At 40.4% G+C, this 22,820-nt stretch overlaps 2 protein-coding genes and 1 long non-coding RNA gene across 3 annotated transcripts; 1 reads left to right on the top strand and 2 right to left on the bottom strand.

Moving 5' to 3' along the window:
• Positions 1-444: 444 nt before the first annotated feature.
• On the bottom strand, positions 445-5,769 carry LOC103470894 (uncharacterized). The gene is made up of 9 exons (XM_081604872.1): positions 5,745-5,769; positions 5,179-5,660; positions 4,750-5,077; positions 3,664-4,465; positions 3,338-3,547; positions 2,794-3,215; positions 1,870-2,040; positions 1,673-1,777; positions 445-1,569 (listed from the first exon to the last, which is right to left on the bottom strand). The coding sequence occupies exons 2-9, from the start codon at positions 5,586-5,588 to the stop codon at positions 541-543; spliced, it is 3,477 nt and encodes a 1,158-aa protein (XP_081460998.1). The 5' UTR covers positions 5,589-5,660; positions 5,745-5,769; the 3' UTR covers positions 445-540.
• A 457-nt stretch (positions 5,770-6,226) lies between these two features.
• On the bottom strand, positions 6,227-7,637 carry LOC145551119 (uncharacterized). The gene is made up of 4 exons (XR_014086936.1): positions 7,136-7,637; positions 6,576-6,725; positions 6,384-6,470; positions 6,227-6,266 (listed from the first exon to the last, which is right to left on the bottom strand). It is a non-coding gene; the product is annotated as an uncharacterized LOC145551119 (long non-coding RNA).
• Positions 7,638-18,861: 11,224 nt separating this feature from the next.
• On the top strand, positions 18,862-20,441 carry LOC145550999 (ly6/PLAUR domain-containing protein 8-like). Its single transcript, XM_081604855.1, has 5 exons — positions 18,862-19,006; positions 19,276-19,395; positions 19,465-19,617; positions 19,855-19,962; positions 20,055-20,441. Exons 1-5 carry the CDS (start codon positions 18,961-18,963, stop codon positions 20,252-20,254), a joined length of 627 nt encoding a protein of 208 aa, XP_081460981.1. The 5' UTR covers positions 18,862-18,960; the 3' UTR covers positions 20,255-20,441.
• The last annotated feature ends 2,379 nt before the right edge of the window (positions 20,442-22,820 follow it).

Here is a 22,820-nt window from a genome sequence, read left to right as displayed (position 1 = left end):
GAAGAGTGAGGCCAATCCCAGAGTCGCGAGTTCGATCCTACCAGTCGCCATACAATGTTTGAGTGAAAAGATTTCCCACAATCAATGTTCAAGTGTTATGAAGTAACAGCTGTTTTTTTGTATCTTGAAAACATTTTAAATGCTTTTTTTTACAGATAGTGTTAAAATATACTATATACTTGATACAGTCTATTTTAATGTCCTTAATTATACCCAGTGCTTATTTTCATTTTTCACAGCAAAACAATAATAAAAACTAAAATATTCTTGCAAGTGTCTTTCCTAAAGTACTTTTTGAGTGAAGTGAATATCTTTTTTCTAGTGTATGCTTAAAATTATTACCAATAATTCAGAATTTGAATCAGCTAACATTTACTCACAGTAAAAGACCATAGACCTTATCGGTTTCAAAGAACCAAATATTTATTCATGTAGCATAATGACAATATCAATCGAAAACAAAATAAATAACACTCTGAACTAAATAAAAACTATATACAATGAAACAGTTTGTGAAGTTATTTAAATTAAAGAAAACATTTATTTTTTCTTTTTAATTTGTTCCAGCCACTGCTCTTTAGTTAGACTTTCATTAGAGGGACAGTAAATTTGCCCTCTATATTGGCTGTGTCCTGTTTCAGCAATTCTAAACTGCCCGCATTTTTTGCATGTATTGTGCAAAACTTTGCGTGTCAGTTTTCGAGGTTCTCTACCAGGTTCAGCAGGGGCTGCTCTGGGAGCCAGAACAGGGGCCACAGCAGGGGCCAGAGCAGAGCCCAGAGCAGGGGCCACAGCATAAGCATGTGGAGGAGGGGTGGAGAGGCTCCACAAACTCTGTTGCTGTTGGGTAGTGAGGATAACAGATCCCTGTGGTACCACTGGAGTAATTGCCACTAGCTGAGGCCTTTTGGGTGGGGCAGGGAGAAGCTGCCGCTGTCCTGATGGATTTGTCCCATCAGTGAATTGTAGCTTTCTTTTTAATTTTGACTGCCCCACAGTGTTGGATGGTAGCCTGTACGAATGCAGTGGCCCTGAATGTGGTACGCCGTAATGCGGACGTATATTTGCAGGCAGAAGTGGGTCAGCAGCTACAGAAAACCGGCTGGGAAGGTTTAGCCCTTGAAGTACCACAGCTGTTTCTTGCCTTTTGACCCTTCTGTTATGCCACTGAACCAGGGTGGTGTAGCTCACATCCACTAGCTGCAAGTTTGTCTGCCCCATCACAGCTCCATTTGCTAGAACGAGCTGCCTGATCTTCCTATAGTCTTGAAGGATTAAATCCCACCTGGAGACTGTGCCTGCCCCTCTTTTCTTTGGACTACGATGGATATTGCACAGCCGGACAAAGATGGTCTCCACCAGGCGGCAGCAGTCTGGCCATTGGGCAGATGGGGCTGGAGTGGTTAAAGCATGCCTCTTCACACTCTCAACCCCAGGAGTAAATTCCTGCCTCTTCTTGGGGGACCTAAACCTCCCAGTGTTCAATCTCTCTTGATGCCTTGCAGCAAATACCACCCTCTGTTTATCAAACTCCAGCAGGTTCTGCCACAGAGCAACAATGCAGCTCACCTAAACAGGAAAATAAAACAATTATACATGAGGACACAGCAATATGCAAGTGAGGTGAAAGGCGTGTGCATGTCTGCAGCAAGCAACAACGTATGTTACTGACCTCCTGGTTGTTCAGCACCAGTGAGGTTTTGCTCCTTAGCTCCACCAGATACTCAGCCAAGCTGTCAACTTTGTCCAGGCCTGGTACACCGACCTCATCTAAACCCTGAGAAAACATAAACAACATAAAAAATGTAGAAGTTATTTGAAGTTTTATTTTATTTTTCTTCAATTCTACAGCTTAGAATGAATGCCCACCTCTGACATAGGCACTGCAATGCCAGGCTGGGTGGAGGCAGCGGACTGGGTGGAGGGAGCTGGCTGGATGGAGGCAGCGGGCTGGATGGAGGCAGCGGGCTGGGTGGAGGGAGCTGGCTGGATGGAGGCAGCGGGCTGGATGGAGGCAGCGGGCTGGGTGGAGGCAGCGGGCTGGGTGGAGGGAGCTGGCTGGATGGAGGCAGCGGGCTGGATGGAGGCAGCGGGCTGGGTGGAGGCAGCAGACTGGATGGAGGGAGCTGGCTGGGTGGAGGCAGCAGACTGGATGGAGGGAGCGGGCTGGGTGGAGGCAGCGGGCTGGATGGAGGGAGCTGGCTGGATGGAGGCAGCGGGCTGGATGGAGGCAGCTGGCTGGGTGGAGGCAGCGGGCTGGGTGGAGGGAGCTGGCTGGGTGGAGGGAGCTGGCTGGATGGAGGCAGCGGGCTGGATGGAGGCAGCAGACTGGATGGAGGCAGCTGGCTGGGTGGAGGCAGCAGACTGGATGGAGGCAGCTGGCTGGGTGGAGGCAGCGGGCTGGGTGGAGGGAGCTGGCTGGGTGGAGGCAGCGGGCTGGGTGGAGGCAGCAGACTGGATGGAGGGAGCTGGCTGGGTGGAGGCAGCGGGCTGGGTGGAGGGAGCTGGCTGGATGGAGGCAGCGGGCTGGGTGGAGGGAGCTGGCTGGATGGAGGCAGCGGGCTGGATGGAGGCAGCAGACTGGATGGAGGGAGCTGGCTGGGTGGAGGCAGCAGACTGGATGGAGGCAGCTGGCTGGGTGGAGGCAGCGGGCTGGGTGGAGGGAGCTGGCTGGATGGAGGCAGCGGGCTGGGTGGAGGCAGCAGACTGGATGGAGGGAGCTGGCTGGGTGGAGGCAGCAGACTGGATGGAGGCAGCTGGCTGGGTGGAGGCAGCGGGCTGGGTGGAGGGAGCTGGCTGGATGGAGGCAGCGGGCTGGATGGAGGCAGCGGGCTGGGTGGAGGCAGCAGGCTGGATGGAGGGAGCTGGCTGGGTGGAGGGAGCTGGCTGGATGGAGGCAGCGGGCTGGGTGGAGGCAGCGGGCTGGGTGGAGGCAGCAGACTGGATGGAGGGAGCTGGCTGGGTGGAGGGAGCTGGCTGGGTGGAGGCAGCGGGCTGGGTGGAGGATTCGAGCTGTGATGTAGCAGAGAAAATGGTCTCATCGTCTAGCTCTGATACTAGAAAATCCAAAGCTTCCTCATCCACAAAGCCTTCATCTTCCTCCGCTACATTAGCCTCCACATCTTCCAGCAGAACATCTGTTTCTTCTGAGTCAGGCTCGGCTTTCAGTGGCTTTCCTGTTTGACTTAGAAGGTAGTCAACGCCCAGTAGCTCACCTATGGAAAATCGCAAACACATTGATAGTAAAACAGTCCTAAACATGTTACATATTAGTGATTTTTTTATACTGTAGTTTATCTACAACTGTTTTTCCTTCACATATTTCATTTTGTAATACCTGTGTACTTTGAAGGAGGCATAAATTGTGGGACGTACTCTCGTCCCAGCACCTTCAAGCTGTTCTGATTTATGGACTGAGTCATGTCTCCAGCATATGTCAGAAGAGACGATGGTTTGTTGGTCACTGCTGCAGAACCCCGATCCTGATTCCATCTATTCAGGCCTTCCAGGAGGTAGAGCTGGAAATTCAGCAAGTTTGCACTGGTTCCTGGAAACAAAGCAAAAAACAAAACATCATATTAATGTGTTTGAAACAATACTGGTAGATCCAGTTTTTCAAAAATATACAGTAAAGGGTTATAGTCATGTTAGAAAGCGACATACCTGGAATAAACCTGTTTAAATGACAGTGAAATGACTCCAGGGATGTAGAGCCTCGTGAACAGCGATAGCGTGTCAACTTGATTCCGCTCTTGTTGACACTGCCCACCTCAGTGTACAACTGAATCCCTGGTACATCCTGAATGCATTTCACATGCCGTTTTTGGACAGCCCAGATGTGTTTCATTCTGACTTCATCCAGCAAGGGAACTCCCATCAAATCTCTCCCTTTTGGACCATTCAGCTCCTCCAGCAGTCGTTCAATAAAGACAGTAGTGATGTCGTCTCCCCGTGTCCTCCTACGACAGAAAGTACTCAACTCCTTCTTTGTTATCTGCCTGTCCACCATGGCGTTGGTTATACCTGGCCTCTGTTCCTGCTGGAGCTGCCTTTCTTTGGCTCGTCGAAGAAGGTCAAGGTCCCCTGCATCCCACTCAAAAATGCAGGAGGACAGTGCCCGCATGAAAGCAGGATACAGAGGGTGGGCATCCGTGGTACAACCTACAGCCAGCCTCCGCATAAAGTGCCAAATGTCCAGACGAATGTAAATATCTGGCCATTCTCCAAATCTGCCCTGCAGCTTGCTGAGGCCCTCACTAACACAGCAGCCACAGTCCACATATAGCACCTTTGGAGGTGCAGCCCCAGCCTGGCGATACCGCTCCATCAGTCCTGCAGCCATTTTGTCCAGTCCTGGACCCTCCTGGACAGTCAGGACACTATTCAATATTTGGCCCAGCTCATTGCTGACTGACGACACCCACAGAGCTGTTCCTTTGCTGTGGCCAGCCAGCTTTTTGGTGATCTACAATAGAAAATGTGGAATTAAATCTTGCTGTTTCTCGTGTCTATAGAAACCACTGTCTGCTGTGGATGTCATAACATTTTCATTGTAGAACAACAAACTTTTTCACAACACGTTTAATTGTTTAAACTGAAATAGAAAACAAAAAAGTTATCCCAATTTTTTTTTAAATTATTAGTGTTTTAAATTTAATAGTGTACACCTTTTTTTTTCAAGTAGGATATAATACTAATACTAATAATAATAATAATACTGATAATTATCATCATTACCTGGTTACTAACCTTTTTAGTGGAGTCCAGCTTCAGAACTGTCCCCAAGGTGGAGGTGATGCTGGCCTTTATGTGGTCTATGCGTGACAGAATATCTCTGCCATACACAGTCAACAACCAGCGATCAGTGGGGATGTCAGCTGGTTCTGGGGGCTCCTGGCACACCACCGGGAAAAGGCTGGGTCTATTTACAAAGTTAGCGCACTCCTCCAGGTAGTGCCCCAACCTGTTCAGCCACTCCTCCCCGTGGTTTTCTTTCAGCTGCTTCAGCAGCCGCGCTGAACTGTTGCCCTGCGTTCTGTCTCTCATCAGCCTGATCACTCGTATGTCACAAGCATACCTGGAAGGCAGATTAACAAAGTATTTATTCCGCAGTAACATTTACATGCAATTTGATATCTTCATTCCTCCAGTTAGCATTTTACTAAATGTTTTACTCACTTTTGGGTGAGGATGAGCCGAAATAGTTTCTGGTGTGGCAAGTCCAGTTGGTCTCGGATGCTCTGGGATGTTGATAGATATGTGAGATTACACCCGCTGCACCTGAGTGTCTCCGTCACCAGGAGGTAATACCTATCAACATCCAGGACCTTCCGAGCCCTCTTGTGGATGCCAGCACCTGTAAGATGATTTCCACAAGCTTGGCAGAACACCCTGACCTTCCACTGATGGTAGGGCATCCATACCAGGAGCCGATGTGAAAAAAACCTCTCAGGTGTCGGCACCTGATGGTAAATGAGGGCCGGTGCAGGAGGCTCGTACCACAGCTTTAAATCTGGGCGCAGTTTGCCAGATTTAAAGAGGGTATTTGAGATCCATCTTTGATCCTGCACAGGGATGGTTTTCCTCATTTCACTCGGCAACCAGAAAGAAGCTGCATCACCACCTGCAGCTAGTTTTAACAGAGACGTTGAAGGCTCTTCCTAAAACCAACAGAACATAAATATGTTTGAAAACAGATATCTTAGAACTGCATTACTTTAATGAATATACACTGCTGTACTCACAGCTGCAACTGTCTCGCTGGAGTGTGTCTGGAGGATGGAGCAACACTTGGGCTCCTCACAGAGGGTGGAGGGGGACTTGGGCTCCTCACAGAGGATAGAGAGGGACTTGGGCTCCTCACAGAGGATAGAGAGGGACTTGGGCTCCTCACAGAGGATAGAGAGGGACTAGGTGTCTTCCGGGCCACCAAGTTGGGCTTCACTGAATCCGAAAGAGAACCCCCAAAATGGGACTTAGTGAACTGAAATGAGAAATGTACAATCATGTGAAGTAAATACTTTATAAATCACTCCATCAAAAATAAGAACAAGAAAATGTTTTGTTCAAAAACTATGATAGTTTTTTGCCATGACAGAATCAATGATATAAAGTATTGAGCAAACAAACAAGAACATTTACCCTTGACAAAGATGGAGGGGACCTCAGGAAACAGCGAGTGGCTGTTGCTGTATCACCAGACGTAGATTGTGAAGCCACAGACTGTGGGTCAAGGAAGGAGGTGCAGAAGGAGGCTGCAGTGCAGGCTACCAAAACAAAGATATTGTAAAAGTCACCATTCACCAGAATTGCAAGAGACAAGACATAGCTTCAAATTTGACTAAAAAGTGATTGTTATTAGATATTATTTTAAACCAGCTTACTTTATCAGTGTGAAAGCCACAGTCACAAGTGACAGACGCTCCAAAAAGGGTGGTCTGTCCCCGAACTTGCATGGGGCATTTTTCTATCTGAAACAGTGTAACATAATCTTATTAATGACAGCTACTCAAGTCTGTCCCTTTTTATAAACATATCTACACACACAAGTGAATGAAACAGTGACTTCACTTTACCTTCTGATAGATGTCATGCCATTTCTTCTGCCTTGGGGCTGGTCTATTCCCTGCATTGGAAGGCCAAACCCCAGTGCTGGCAAATGCCTTAAGCCTTGCCATCCACTCCCCATCCCCCATACCTTTGTGGCTCTTTGGCTTGGTGCTCATCTGAAGATAACATTGGGAATTAGCAGAATCAAATTCCATAAACTAATGATGCACTTTGTGCACAACTAACAATGGGTATGACATAAAAGCATTTAAAAGTAAATCAAAGCCATAGTTTTCTGTGCTCATAGTGAGGTAAAAAAAAAAAAAAAAAAACTATCAACCTCGATCGATCGATCAAGGTCGGGCTATATATAGGTTGATATCTATGTATACATTTACATTTTAACTTAAAGTGTTACTACTATATTATAAAATAAACTGTGTCCTTACTCTTTCACTCAGAACATGACATCAATATGTCGCCCTTTTATTGAAAGCACAATATATTATTTTAGCTGATGTAAAATTATAAATACGAAATCTGTTTGAACGACAACAGACAATAAACAATATTAATAGGTACTCACAGTAATATCGTTAAGGTCGACAGATCGATGATGTGATGACGAATCCTTCTCTTTCCTTCTTCAACGAAGCTAGGCTACTGACATCTGACTTTTAGAATCTTCCAACGGTTGTCACTTTTAAAAATAAAATCCGATTTTTTTTGCTTGTGGTGGGGGGGCGAGAGGGCGTCTGGGGGGATCACGGTGATTGGGCATGTTCCATTGTGAACTCGAACATTGATAGGTTCGCATGTCGCCACGGTGATTGGCCGATTTCCATTGTGAGCTCGGACATTGATAGGTTCGCATGTCGCCACGGTGATTGGCCGATTTCCATTGTGAGCTCGGACATTGATAGGTTCGCATGTCGCCACGGTGATTGGCCGATTTCCATTGTGAGCTCGGACATTGATAGGCTCGGTCCATTATGAGGCGGTACGCCATTGGCTAAACCGTTCAATGTGAGAATGGAAGCTGGGCAAGGCCATTGGAGGAGAAACATAGACTTACGTGAGCGAAGTAGCGCCACACAGACCATTTATCTGGCACCGTGTTGTATTTTTTGATCATCATCACATAATCTTAGGGTCAAAGCTGAATCGGTACATGTGGCACTTTAACTTAGTAAAATTAAACAGTTTGGGCTCAGCTGCTCCATCTTAAACTACACACGGAACTAAACACTAGACTAGGTACAGAAATTCTACACAACATGTAAATATTTTTGGAAATTACTTCCGATATATCTTTTGATATTTTTAGACAGACTAAACCTTTATGGCGTGAGCAAATAACTGCAAAGTATCAACAAAAATATGAAAAACAATGAAAGGGAACCGCACTAAACTAAACATCTTCGCGCAAGTACAACATATTTTTCAGGTAATAGATAGCCGTAAGCTTTTACCCACCAGCAGGGGGCACTAACCACTTTTACTCTGCATTTTCACACTTCCCTTAGCTAAGCATGCACACACACACAAAAAAACACTCACCTAAATTGTACATACTTCCGGCACATTTTGCTTCAATGTCGTCTTTCACAAAAGATATTTTAGTGAACGAGCCAGCAAAAGCTTACAGCACCTGGTGGGAATGACTAATGACCCCCCAAAGTCCATATCCTGGTCTCTGATCTCTCCTGAAAAAATAAAAATAAAAAGGAAAGATCACAGCCAAAGGTGTTACAAACCTAGTTGACCCTCTACTGCACTGTTTTTTGCTTCTCAAGACTAATAAACTTTGTTTGGAGTATTCTGTGAAATAAGAACAAATACTAAATATGTTGTCCATCACTTTAATGCACAAAATGTATTGTTTTTGTTAAGAATACAGTCAAGCCAAGTACATTTAAATGTAACAAATCTGTTTTACCTGTTTCATGAGTCAATTGATGAACTTTGAAAAATTTTCAGAAACCATCTTTACAATTGAAATGATTTTTTTTAAAGAAACTGTTTTTTATGCTATGTGATGAAACTGCACTTTGTTCATATCAGTGATAACATTATATCCAAACACTTTATAAGAAAAAAGAAATTGTTAAACACTTCTGAGTTCAAGAGAGTTTGTTTTAGTTTTTAATTGTAAGTTTATTTAATGTTTATTTTGTAATAATTAAGGGTGATTTATGCAGGATTTTCCTTTTTCCTTCTTCCATGTTTAAAAGTGTGACTTCATGATGAAATGTGTTAAACTGATATTTATTTGACCTGTAGGTTGTGTTTACTGGCTAAAAACTTTCACCTGTTGTTTCTCCTCACTGGTAAGAACTTCATATATGTGTCACATGTAGACGAAGTAAAGATTAACACAATGAGTTTCTGATTGTGATGGACTGATTTGCTATGGAACCAAGACAAAATGACCTAAGTATAGATTGAATTAACAGAGGATTCATATTTATGAAACCTTTTATTTGTTCAACCACACATAAATACAATACACATGACAGTAACATAAAAAACAATTAAACAAACAAAAGTCACATAAAATGTGAACAAAATATTAATTATTAGGTAAAAAAAATAAAAACAAGAAAAAAGACACAAAATGAAGACTTTTTATTGGTTGACCTATAAAATATCTGCACCTGGACTGGACTGATGAATCTCTAATGAGTCCCTGATATTATTCTGGCAGGTGGATGGTTTTTAAGCATCTTGATGAGGTACAACAGATGGCTGCCCTTGGTGACCCGTCCCGCCCGAGGGTAACTCATCCAGGAGAACTCTGTCTTTTGGGTCTCTCTGGTCTCAGGTGTGTCTGCTCCCAGGCGTCGGCCGAACACGATGTAGCCCCACTGAGGCTCATACCGCTTTACAATGTCAGTAGCCGACCTGTTGTGCTCGTGCAGAGCGCCGACCCCAGAGGCGACCTTCCGCCTCAGGTTGGCCAGCACCAGGTGACGGTCGGTGTCGTTGGCCAGCTGGAGAAGGAGCAAAGCTGAGTCTTCCACTTCCTGTAGCCCAGTGGCTGCTGAGACAAGCTCTACTTACACACCTCACACACGCATGCACACGCACATACACCTTCAGACCATGATGCTGCAGATGCTGAGTGAGCAAGGACTTTACAGAGGAAGTCCTGTCACACACACTGCACTTGTGGTCTTCCAACTCCATTTTGTGTATCTAATAAAACCAAACAGAATGAGATTTCAGAGAAGCTTCTTGTTTTCAAACTACACAAATGGGCTGAACACTAGAAGAGGTAAAAAGGTTCTGCACAAGTGATGAATAACCAGTAGGAAATTACTAGTTCACATATATTTATATACATCAAAATGTAAATTGGATGTATAATTTAAAGGATTAAAGCACCTTGGATAGCACCAGGTGCCACCGCCAGGGGGCACTAAAAACTCTTGACCTCTACATATTCTCACTTTAAAACTCAGCCCGGATTAAAACTAAATATATTCATAACTCTGACACCTGCTTTATTTATTTATATCACAGTACCAAATATTTTTGCTAATTTTGTTGTTTTAACAAATAAATATTTAGAATCAGAAAGGTACTGGACAATGTTTTTTGTGGGGTTTTTTTGCAAAGAATTCAGGAAGATATTTTCTTTATTTGTCATCAATAATGTAACATTGTGGATGTTGTTAATTACAAAAAGTTTATGTAAAAATAATAAAAAGATTTTGATCAAAAAATAAAAGGAAGCGTCTAGTCGCAATAAGAATAATTTTTTCATTTTGATCCAGCACATACAAAACTCATTTGAACAGTTTGGTTTTTTGCTTCTTAAATTTGCATAAAAAATTTGAACATAAGGAAAACCATTTGAGGAAATGGTTTTCAATTTTGAATAACATAACACGTAAAGTTAGAACCAGATATTTACATAAAACAAATAAAAAGATGACCTTTTATTTCATCATGTCTGAAGTTAAATCAGACAAAACGTCTCTTGTTTTAGACCAGTTTGAATTACTAAAGTTATTTCTACTTGCTAAATGAAAGAAAACTTGGCGAAAACATTTTTTAGAAATTGTTTTGTAACTTTCCTCCTACTCAAAGTTTGCATACATTTGGTCAGTATCACAGATAACTTTCTCTTACTTGGGTCAAACGTTTTCTTCCACAAACTTCAGGTTGATTGACTTACACATTTGAGTTAACTGGAGCCAGACTTGTGAATTTATTTGAAGGCCACACTTAAAACACACTGATTTCTTGTTTGTCACGATGAAAAACTCAGAAGAAATCAGTTTAAGTATCAGGAAGACAAATGTGCAGCTGCATAAGTCTGGTTCATTCTTGGGAACAATTAACTGGTACTTGAAAGAGCCACGTTCATCAGTTCAAACAATTATCCAGGTATAGATATGATGTTGAACCATCATAATGTTCAAGAAGAAAACTGAAGACTCTCATTTTAATCCTGGCCGTCTTTGGAAATCTGGAAAGGTCAAAAGTTAATGTCACTTGTGTACAAATATCTCAGTTTAATTTGTAACAAATGACCTACCCTTGCTGGTCAAAACCTAAATTCATTTAAAATTATGAAAGAGGTAAGTTAAGGTAATTTTATTTATATATTCACATTTTCAGCAACAAGACAATTCAAAGTGTTTTACATGAATGAAAAGGAAATACAAACAAAAATCAAAAAATAAAAGGAAGTGTCTAGTCTCAATAAGAATTTTTTTTTATTTTGATCCAGCACATACAAAACTCATTTCAACAGTTTGTTTTTTTGCTTCTTAAATTTGCATAAAAACTTCCACCATAAGGAAAACCATTTTCATATGGTGGAAACAGTTTTCAATTTTGAATAACATAACACGTAAAGTTAGAACCAGATATTTACATAAAACAAATAGAAAGATTACCTTTTTCATCACGTCTGAAGTAAGTATTCTCTGGTCTAATTCTTTTCAGGTTCATGTTATTTTTCAAAAGCATTAATGATTTATTACAATGTTCTGTATGTATCCTTAATCATTCTCAGCCATGTTGTCTGGTTGTTTATCTTTGCAGATTTAATAGTTTGAACCTTGAATTATCCAAAAGTTATAGAAACATAGTTATTCATAAAGAAATCTTATTTCATGTTAAATAACATGAATATCTTGTTGCTATTTATCTTAATAAAACAGATCAAACATAAAATATATTTCTGACATGGGCTGGACCGTCGCTGCGATGTGGGAACGCCAAGATGAAGCTTGTAAATTTGATGAAAGACAAACCAAAAGGCCTAGACAGACTGCAGCTTAATGTCAGCTGTAGTGATGAGAAACATGTTGTTGACAGTGGAAGAAGACACAATAAAACATTAAAGTCTGGTTTATTCTTAATCACATCTCATTATTTCTGACACTGAGGGGTTTTGGTCTGGTGAATAGACCTGGGTGGTGCACAGAAGGGAAAATGGGTGAACTACAGATGTCTAATTATTGACGTTTAGGAAATACATTATTATAACATGGATCAAAATATAAATTGGAAATTTTGGTATTTTAAGAACAGAAAAATAACATAATTGGTAAATGTCTTTGTTCCTTATCAAGTCCACAGGACCCCAAAGTGCTTCATACTACAGTCATTCACCCAAACACTCACATTGGCAAGCTACTGGATAGTAGCCACAGCTGTCCTGGGGCAACCTGCTGCCCCACCAGAAGGCAGGTGTCTTGCCCAAGGACACAACAACAACAAAAGGAGGGTGGAATTGGGGATTGAACCAAAAACACACCGACAGTGGGGTGAACTCCTGGCACCATCGTCATCATCACCCCAGTTAAATAATACAGTGGGGAGAACAAGTATTTGATACACTGTTGATTTTTCAGGTTTTCCCACTTGCAAAGCATGTAGAAGACTGTAATTTTTATCATAGGCACTCTTCAACTGTGAGTGATGGAATCTAAAACAAAAATCCAGAAAAATGCAATGTATGATTTTTAAATAATTAATTTCCATTTTATTGTGTGAAATAAGTATTTGATCATCTATCAACCAGTAAGAATTTTGGCTCTCACAGATATGTTAGTTCTTCTTTAAGAAGCCCTCCTGTTCTCCACTCATTACCTGTATTAACTGCACCGGTTTGAACTCGTTACCTGTGTAAAAGACACCTGTCCACACACTCAATCTTGTGGAATAAAACTTGTGGATACCCTATCCAGTGTGAATAACATCACCAAATGAAGAACAAGCTTGTTTTAACCAAACATTCACCAGAAACAGAAACACACCTGCAGTTTTTGTGAAAGTTTTATTTCAAAAGAAATTGATCTGTAAAAATCACACACTGCAGCAGGGATTTTGGCCCACTCCTCCATACAGATCTCCTCCAGAGCCTTCAGATTTCGGGGCTGTTGCTGGGCCATACGGACTTTAAGCTCCCTCCAAAGATTTTCTATTGGATTCAGGTCTGGAGACTGGCTAGGCCACTCCAGGACCTTAAGATGTTTCCTACGGAGCCACTCTTTAGTTGCCCTGGCTGTGTGTTTTGGGTCGTCATCATGCTGGAAGACCCAGCCACGACCCATCTTCAGTGCTCTTACTGAGGGAAGGAGGTTGTTGGCCAAAATCTCACAATACATGGCCCCATTCATCCTTCCCACAATATGGTGCAGTCATCCTGTCCCCTTTGCAGAAAAGCATCCCCAAAGAATGATGTTTCCACCGCCATGCTTCACGGTTGGGATGGTGTTCTTGGGGTTGTACTCATCATTCTTCTTCCTCCAAACATGACGAGTGGAGTTTAAACCAAAAAGTTCAATTTTTGTCTCATCAGACCACATGACCTTCTCCCATTTCTCCTCTGGATCATTCAGATGGTCATTTGCAAACATCAGACGGTCTTTGACATGCGTTGGCTTGAGGAAGGGCACCTTGCGTGCACTGCAGGATATTAATCCTTTACGGCATAGAGTGTTACTGATTGTTTTCTTTGAGACTGTGGTCCCAGCTCTATTCAGGTCATTGACCAGGTCCTGCCGTGTAGTTCTGGGCTCATTCCTCACCTTCCTCAAGATCAGTGATGCTCCACGAGGTGAGATCTTGCATGGCGCCCCAGACCGAGGGAGATTTTCCGTTATTTTGTATTTCTTCCATTTTCTAATAATTGCACCAACTGTTGTTGCCTTCTCACCAAGCTGCTTGCCTATTGTCCTGTAGCCCATCCCAGCCTTGTGCAGGTCTACAATTTTATCCCTGATGTCCTTACACAGCTCTCTGGTCTTGGGCATTATGGAGATGCTGGAATCTGATTGATTGAGTGTGTGGACAGGTGTCTTTTACACAGGTAACGAGTTCAAACCGGTGCAGTTAATACAGGTAATGAGTGGAGAACAGGAGGGCTTCTTAAAGAAGAACTAACATATCTGTGAGAGCCAAAATTCTTACTGGTTGATAGATGATCAAATACTTATTTCACACAAAAAAATGGAAAGTAATTATTTAAAAATCATTCATTGCATTTTTCTGGATTTTTGTTTTAGATTCTATCACTCACAGTTGAAGAGTGCCTATGATAAAAATTACAGTCTTCTACATGCTTTGCAAGTGGGAAAACCTGAAAAATCAACAGTGTATCAAATACTTGTTCTCCCCATTGTACATCTTGGGAGCTGCTGAGTGATTATCCTATGGGCAGTGATCATTTTCCTATTCTAGTTTCAGTTGGTTCTGAAGTGATAAAAGAAGAGGAAGGACAGATTCCAAGATGGAGGTTAAGTAGTGCTAATTGGGAGTTATTTAAAAATTTAGTTGACAGTCAGATTAATAAACTGGATGAGAACTTGTTTTGTGATGTGGAGACGTGTTATGCAAAGATTAAGTCTGTCCTAATTAATGCAGATGAATGTTCAATTTCTAAAACAAGGGGAAGAGGAAATAAAAAATCTATTCCATGGTGGAATGAGCAATGTAGTATTGCTATAAGGGGAAGAAATAAAGCTTTTAAATTGGTAAGAAGATGCCATACCTTTGAGGCATTAATTCAATATAAGAAGGCACAAGCTATAGTTAGGAAGACTATTAGAGCAGCTAAGAAGGCTTGTTGGAAACAGTATTGTAATTCCATTGGAAGAGAGACTAAATTGTCAGAGGTATGGAGAGTTATTAAGAAAATGAATAGTGTTAAAAATAGTTTTTCCTTACCTGTTTTAGAATTAAATGGGAAAATAGCGATTGGTAATAAAGAAAAAGCAGAGTTATTAGCAGAAACATTGATTAAGGTGCATGGTTCAGAAAATTTATCCGAAGATATGAAAAGTTTTAAAGAAAAATTATTGGATGAAAATCCAGAAGTTACTTTTAAGAGAGTAGTTTCAAATCAGGATTTAGATATGCCTTTTACTATGTATGAATTAGAAAAAGCTATTAATAATGCTAAACAATCAACTCTGGGGAAGGATGGAGTATGTTATACAATGCTCAAACATTTTGAATATTCATCTCTTACTGTTATATTAAAATTGTTTAATTTGATTTGGATGACTGGGAGTATTCCTGCAGAATGGAAGCAGTCAGTTATAATTCCCGTGCTAAAACCTGGTAAAAATGCAACAGACGCGTCAAATTATAGACCTATAGCTCTTGCATCTCAATTAGTAAAAATAATGGAGAGGATTATTACAGATAGGCTTTCATATTTTATCGAGAGTAAAAATAAATTCTGTCCTTTTTAGAGTGGTTTTTGTAAAGGGAGGAATACGATGGATGCAGTTCTATGTTTAGAGTCAGAAGTAAGAAAAGCTCAAGCAAATAAAGAGTTAGTGATAGCTGTGTTCTTTGACATGGAAAAGGCATATGATATGTTATGGAAAGAAGGATTATTGATTAAATTAAGGAAACTTGGTGTAGGAGGTAAGATTTATAATTGGGTTTTGATTTTTTTATTTGATAGAGAAATAGAAGTTCAGGTTGGGGCAAATTTCTTAACTAGGTATGCTGTTGAGAATGGTACTCCTCAAGATAGTGTGTGTAGTCCAATTCTTTTCAATATTATGATTAATGACATTTTTGATGAGATAGATAGTAGTATAGGCAAATCTTTATTTGCAGATGATGGTGCTCTATGGGTGCGAGGACATAATTTGGGATATTTGCAGAAAAAGATGCAAGATGCCATTTTGAAAGTGGAAGGTTGGGCTAATAAATGGGGATTTAGGATGTCAATTGCAAAGACTCAATTTAGGATGTCAATTGCAAAGACTCAAGTTATTTGTTTTTATAGAAGACATAAGGAAGTCAAGTTGAATCTTTATAAACAAAAACTTGAACAAGTGAAAACAGTAAAGTTTTTAGGTGTCATCTTTGATGAAAGCTTAACTTGGAAACATCAAATGGAATCAGTTCAAAATAAATGTAAAAAAGTGAATAATTTGTTGAGATGTCTTTCTGGACAGGAATGGGGAGCTTCAAGACATGCACTGTTGGGAGTCAATCAGGCTCTCATGAGATCTACTCTGGATTATGGGAGTATAGCATATATGGCAGCTGCTGACAGTCATTTGAGAAAACTTGATAGTGAGCAAACACAAGGATTGAGAATTAGTTGTGGAGCTTTCAAAACATCATCTTTAGTTGCTCTACAAGTAGAAACTGGTGAACTTCTGTTAAGATTAAGAAGGTTGAAACTAATGTATATGTACTGGATGAACCTTCAAGGACATAAGTATGATCATCCAGCTAAGATGGTGCTGAAGGATTGTTGGGAACATCATAAATTAAATTGTAATAGTTTTGGATGGATTGGGGACATAAAGGCAAAACATCTTGGTTTAACTATGTTCAAGTATAGTGTTACAGTTCCTCATTCTGAAATTCCACCATGGTTATTTATATCTCCAGAAGTTCATCTTCAATTAAGGGAAATTCTTAAAAAAGGGAAAGACTCCAGAATGGGTTGTAGTTAATAGATATTTTGAGAGTTATAAAGACAGCATAGTCATATACACAGATGGATCTAAAGATTCAAATAGTGGTAGAACTGGGTAGGACTATTAAATCTGGCAAATCTTGCAGATTATTAAATCTGGCAAATCTTGCAGATTAGATGTAATATTAAGAATATACCAATTATTAGTTCGTCTACATAGCAAGAAATGCTTGGTTCGATTTGTCTGGATTCCTGCACATGCAGGTATTGAAGGAAATGAGGAAGTAGATATTCTAGCTAAGCAGGCCTTGAAATCAGAAATTGTTCATTTGAATATTCCTTTAAGTGTTATGATTCATGTCCTGTCCATGCTGTATTAAGCACTCATTCAGTTCACCTGCCACGCCTGATTGCTTACCTGTTCCACCTGGGCCTTGCCCTACTAAACACCCCTCAGCCTCTGCTTCCCTGCCAGATTATCGACAGCCACGAGCCAGTAGAGATCCAGCGTTTCCTGCCAAGCCTTCTGTGTTTCTTCGATCCCCCCTTCTGGCCACGGATTTACCCCTCCTGCCAAGTCCTTCACAGATCCCTTCTATTCTGGATTTCTGGACCCTGACCCAAGCTCTGCCTCACGACCACTGATTACCACCTGCCCCTCAAAGCCAAGTTTGCTCTCTCTGTCCTCCTGTGTATGACCTCTGCCTGATTTTCGACAAAGTCCCTGGGTGTTGCATCTTGGATCTCCCCGTGGAGATCTTCATTGCCTCCACAGAAGCCTGTTCCACTGGTTTCCTGCATCTCCCTGTCATCAGACCCTCTGCTCCACCCGTCCACTGCTCTACAGGTCGGTTAAGGTGAACATTTCTAAGATGCCCCTCCTTTATCCGTGCATCACCAGTCTTCTCCCCTCTCTCCTCAGTGTCTGTTTGATCTCTCCCTGAGCAGAAACCAGTATCTGAAAAAATACTTTTCCCTTTTTATATACTCCTGTGTGTGTGGTTGAATTTCTGGGTCCCCTCTGAGTGTCCTTCAGTAAAAGTGAGGGTAAATCTATTATTCAAAAAGAAATTAAGATTTGGCAGGAGCAATGGGACAATCATGATAATGGGAGACAACTATATGCAATTCCAAAAAGTGTGGAAGGTAGTAATTGTCTGAGTGGAAGGCGGAGAGAGGAAGTAGTTATGACTCGACTTAGAATTGGACATTCTGGACTTAACAGTTTGCTCTTTAAAATGGGAAAGCATGAGACTGGGGGCTTGTAATTATTGCAATCAGATGGAAACGGTGGAGCATGTCTTGTTAGAATGTGATAAATACTCAGAGGAACGTCAGCTTTTAAAGTCATTACTAAGCAGAATATAGGACTGTCTATGATCAACCTATTGGGTAATAAATCAAATTTTGTTAGAAATCCCTTATTTAGGTTCTTTAACACTGGGTTAATAAATCGTATTTAGAATATGTGTAAGTGTGTGGGTATGCCAGTACATACTCATGCATTCATTCATGTATTTAATGTGTTAAGATGTGAATTTGCACATCGTACACATCATTGAGGTGTGTTAAATTCCCTCTGACATCACTGATGACCACACTACAGTCTTCTAGGTGGCGGTAAATGCACCTTAAGTTGGATGCCAGCCGCCAATAAAAATCAAAAGTAGGAAATTAAGCCATTTTGTACCTGTGGCACATCTAAAAACTGAAGGACGGCGGCCCTTGAGGACTGGAGTTTGACACCCCTGGTAATGCGTTCTGTCATGCCATAAAAATGCCAAAAATATGTGGGGGTTGTTTCCTGTCAGAAAGTGATTGAGGCCCATTTCCTGTCTAATGAAATGCAAGTGCTGCCTGAAATTACTGTTAAACTCAAAGGGACTAAATCATTTAAAACTGACAAATGTAAATTCGGTAAGTCTGCTTTAATTCTCTTTTGTGTTTTAATTTACATGATAGAATTTAAGTACATATGTTAACAGCATTTTAGTGTCAACAAAAGCCTTTCTGATAATGAATACCTAATTGTAGTTTATAAGTAAGTATTGAACTGCAGGTAGTGGTTCAATTTCTTATAAATCTTCCTTAAACTTCAAATTTGTGTAAGTGATGCTGGAGCTTGGTCGGTCTGGTGGGACCAAATGGAAACATTTACTTTTACAATACTTAAATAAATACTGTAGTTTATCTTCATCACACTTATAAAAACATCTGAACAAACATCAAAACTGTTACCAAACAATTAATTTCTGAGAATAACATGTCATATAACAGTTTCCTTAGATTACAATGCTGATTGGATAATAAAAAAAGCAAAGTCTGTTTTGATTGGTTAGTAATGTGCTTCTTTTTACATACACTACAAATCTGCCAATCACAAACAGGAAGATCTGCTCAGTTAGGGAGGTGTAAAGTTGAGAGTAGAGCCCATCCCAGAAAAACTTTATATGTTTTCAACTGAGAAAATTATAAGTCACTTGTAATCCACCAGCAAAATGTTCCTCTTCACTTTGGTGCTTGGGCTGCTGTTTCTACAGGAAGGCAAGTTTTTGATTACGATTAATATTATTGTAGAATCATTTAGTGTGATTTCATTAAACTTAGCTGTTCTCCCTCTCTCCCATTAAAAACTACAATAATCTAATTTCTGCTTTTCTTGCTAAGCATTTTCCTTCACACTCTATTTTGTGCTGATGTGATTCAGCCATTTTGACTTGATAAAAGGATTTGGGCATTTAGATCAAATTTAATATCACTGTTTTCTTCATACTTTGTTGACAATAAGTGAATTCTCTTTTTGTTTTAATTAGCTGACAACTTAAAATGTCGTGAATGTTCATCGGCTCCCTTTGGAATTTGCACTCAGACAACAACTGAATGTCCCTCACTAAGTGATCGTTGTGTAACGGCAACAAAAGTTGCATATACCGGTACGTATTTGAGAGGTTTCTAGTTGATTCTTATTTTGGGACCTTCAAATTTGTGTTCTTTGATTACAGGTGGTATGTTTAATGAGCGCAACGTCAAAAGTTGCATTGTGGCTGAACTGTGTCTTAACTTCTCTGTCAACAATGGAACTCATAGACTTCTGTACAAAAGCAGCTGCTGCAGTGAAGACCTCTGCAACGCTCAAACTGACTACCCAGAACCTGGTAATTAATTCCCTGATATTTTTCAATACTTTGCATAAGTTAAATTTGCAGCGCTCAAGCTTTTTAATCCAATTCAAAAATGGGTTAAAAACAGAATACACTTAGTTTTGTGGTTCTAGCTTTATCTGCATACTGCATTTTAGGAGAAACAAGTTGGTGACAAAATAAAAGCTTTTAAGAAAAAACTATAATAAAGCTTCATTTCTTTTCAACTGAATAACTATCTTTGTATCTTAGACAATAAGTTCACTCCAAATGGCAAAAAGTGTTTCAGCTGTCAAGGAGAAAACTGCATGAAAACCCTTTACTGTGTAGGGGATGAAAACTACTGCTTCAAAGAGACAGGTTAGAGGCCAACATGTTTGCATGTTTCTCCTCAGAAGAATGTTAAGACCAGATCTAAATGTGTTGCTGACATAACATTTTTATTTTCACAGGAAATGTAGATGGAGTAAGTCTGACGGACAAGGGATGTGTCTCTGAGGCACTGTGCTCAGATCAGTTTTCTTCACTGACCCAGCTCACTGGAGCAAAGTTTAGCTGCTGCCAGGGCGACTACTGCAACAGCGCCAGCAGTGCCAGTCCCGCCCTGCTGCTCCTGTTGGTGCCTCTGCTGTTTTCTAACTTATTTTCTTAGCTGATGGAAACTCCTGCATTGCTGCCATGTTTTCTTTTTAATCACAATTTATTTGATAAATGTGATCATTTTATCTGATTCTATAAAAATTTGGTTGCATAAGCAAAGGTTTGGAATTAATGGCATCCTCTATACTTTATTGTGTACTAAAATCTTCCTCAATAAACGCCTTTAAAAAAATACCTTTGATACTAGATGTTTATTTTTGAAACAACAATAGGACTGTTATGAGGAATAAACATGTTTTGTTTTAACATCAAAAAGTTATTTAATCAAAGAGAAGTTAAAGGCTTTCAGAGTATAAGTTTAAAGAGCCTGAATGGAGACCTAATTTCAGCTGGGAAAGAGTCACACAGAGAAAGTGGCTGTCCTTGCTTGATTAGCTCATATGATTGCATTGCTTCCAACTTTTTAAAGCATAATTCATGTTTTTTCTTAACTTATTCTCTATAAATGTACGAAGATAAGACCAGGGAAAATTTTGTGAACATCCTCAATATTTTATTGCTGTTGTAAACTAAAAACAAATCTTACTGAATAAATGCATTAAAAATAATTGTCCTTTCTGATTCTAAATGTTTATTTTTGAAACTGATGCAACTGAGAGTAACTAAAATGATTTACAAATGTGAACAGAGACTAGTGGGTGAATGACTGTAGTATGAAGCACTTTGGGGTCCTGTGGACTTGATAAGGTACCATATAAGTGCAAAGCCATTTACCCATTTTAATTTTGTGTCCTTAAAATACCAAAATTTCCACTTTATATTTTGGTCCATCTGATAATGTAATTCTTAAATATCGATTAGACAGCTGTAGTTCAATCATTTTCCCTTCTGTGCACCACCCAGGTCTGTTCACCAGACCAAAACCCCTCAGTGTCAGAAATAATGAGATTTGGTTAAGAATAAATCAGACTTTAATGTTTTCTTGTGTCTTCTTCCACTGTCAGCAACATGTTTCTCATCACTACAGCTAACATAAAGCTGCAGTCTGTCTAGGCCTTTTGGTTTGTCTTTCATCAAATTTACAAGCTTCATCTTGGCGTTCCCACATCGCAGTGACGGTCCACCCCATGTCAGAAATATATTTTATGTTTGATCTGTTTTATTAAGCAAAACAGCAACAAGATATTCATGTTGTTTAACATGAAACAAGATTTTTCTTTATGAATAACTGTTTCTATGACTTTTGGATAATTCAAGGTTCAAACTATTAAATCTGCAAAGACAACATGGCTGAGGATGATGAAGGGTATATACAGAACATTGTAAAACTGTTTCCTCTATGTGGAAATGGGTAACATGTTAATACCACCTGTGTTCAAATGTCTCAGTGCCTATCATCTAACAAAAACATTAGTTTAGACCACATGTGTCAAACTCAAGGCCCGCGGGCCACAGCCATGTCATTTTATGTGCCCCCGGCGTTTTATAGGCCCATGATTGACTTAAAATAGGCTTTGAGCACGAATTGACTACAAACTACATCTCCCATAATGCATTCCGATTGTTACCAGCCAACATTGCGGCTTCTCGCCACTACAGAGCAGCAGAGTCAATCAAATTTTATTTGTATAGCACATTTCAGCAGCAAGGCATTTCAAAGTGCTTTACATAATTAAAATAGAAACAGAAATAAACAGAGAAAGAGAAAGAGATTAAAAAAATAAAAATTAAAAAAAACAAAAAACCTGTGAAGACGCTGTTGCACTAATCAATGCGGCTAAAGATAAACGCATGGATGAGTTTCTCTAGATCGCACTGAGACATCAGTCCTCTACTCCTGGAGATGTTCTTCAGGTGATAGAAGGCCAACTTTGTGACCGTCTTAATGTGGCTCTGAAGGTTCAGGTCAGAGTCCATCACTACTCCCAGGTTTTGGGCCTGATCGCTGGTTTTTAGTTGTAATAACTGAAGCTGTGCATTGATTCTGGTTTGCTCCTCTTTAGGTCCAAAGATAATAACTTCAGTTTTGTTTCTGTTCAGCTGGAGAAAGTTTTGGCACATCCACATATTTATCTGTTCTAAGCATCTATTCAGTGATTGGATTGGGTCAAAGGTCACCTGGTGACATCGTGATGTAGAGCTCTGTATCATCCGCATAATTGTGGTAGCTAATCCTATGTCCTGTTATAACCTGAGCCAGTGGGAGCATATAAATATTGAAAAGAAGGGGTCCTAGGATTGAACCTTGGGGTACCCCACATGTGACCTTTGACCTCTCTGATGAGAAGTTTCCGATTGAAACAAAGAAATCCCTGTTCTTTATGTAAGATTCAAACCAGTTGAGCACTGGACCGGAGAGTCCGACTCAACTCTTCAGTCGATTCAGTAAAATGTCATGGTCAACGGTGTCAAATGCTGCGCTGAGGTCCAACAGAACCAGCATTGTGGTTCTCCCACAGTCTGTATTTATATGGATGTCACTGAACACTTTTACAAGGGCCGTCTCCGTGCTGTGGTGAGCACGAAAACCAGACTGGAAAGAGTCAAAGCAGTTTGTTATTGTTAGGAAGTTATTTAATTGTTTAAAAACAGCTTTTTCAATAATTTTGCTGATGAAT

The sequence above is a fragment of the Poecilia reticulata genome, chromosome 3 (assembly GCF_904066995.2).
Source record: "Poecilia reticulata chromosome 3, P_reticulata-male-v2, whole genome shotgun sequence".
Taxonomy (NCBI): domain Eukaryota; kingdom Metazoa; phylum Chordata; class Actinopteri; order Cyprinodontiformes; family Poeciliidae; genus Poecilia; species Poecilia reticulata.
Note: the sequence above shows the minus strand (reverse complement) of the source record. Positions and strands in the feature narration are given on the sequence as shown.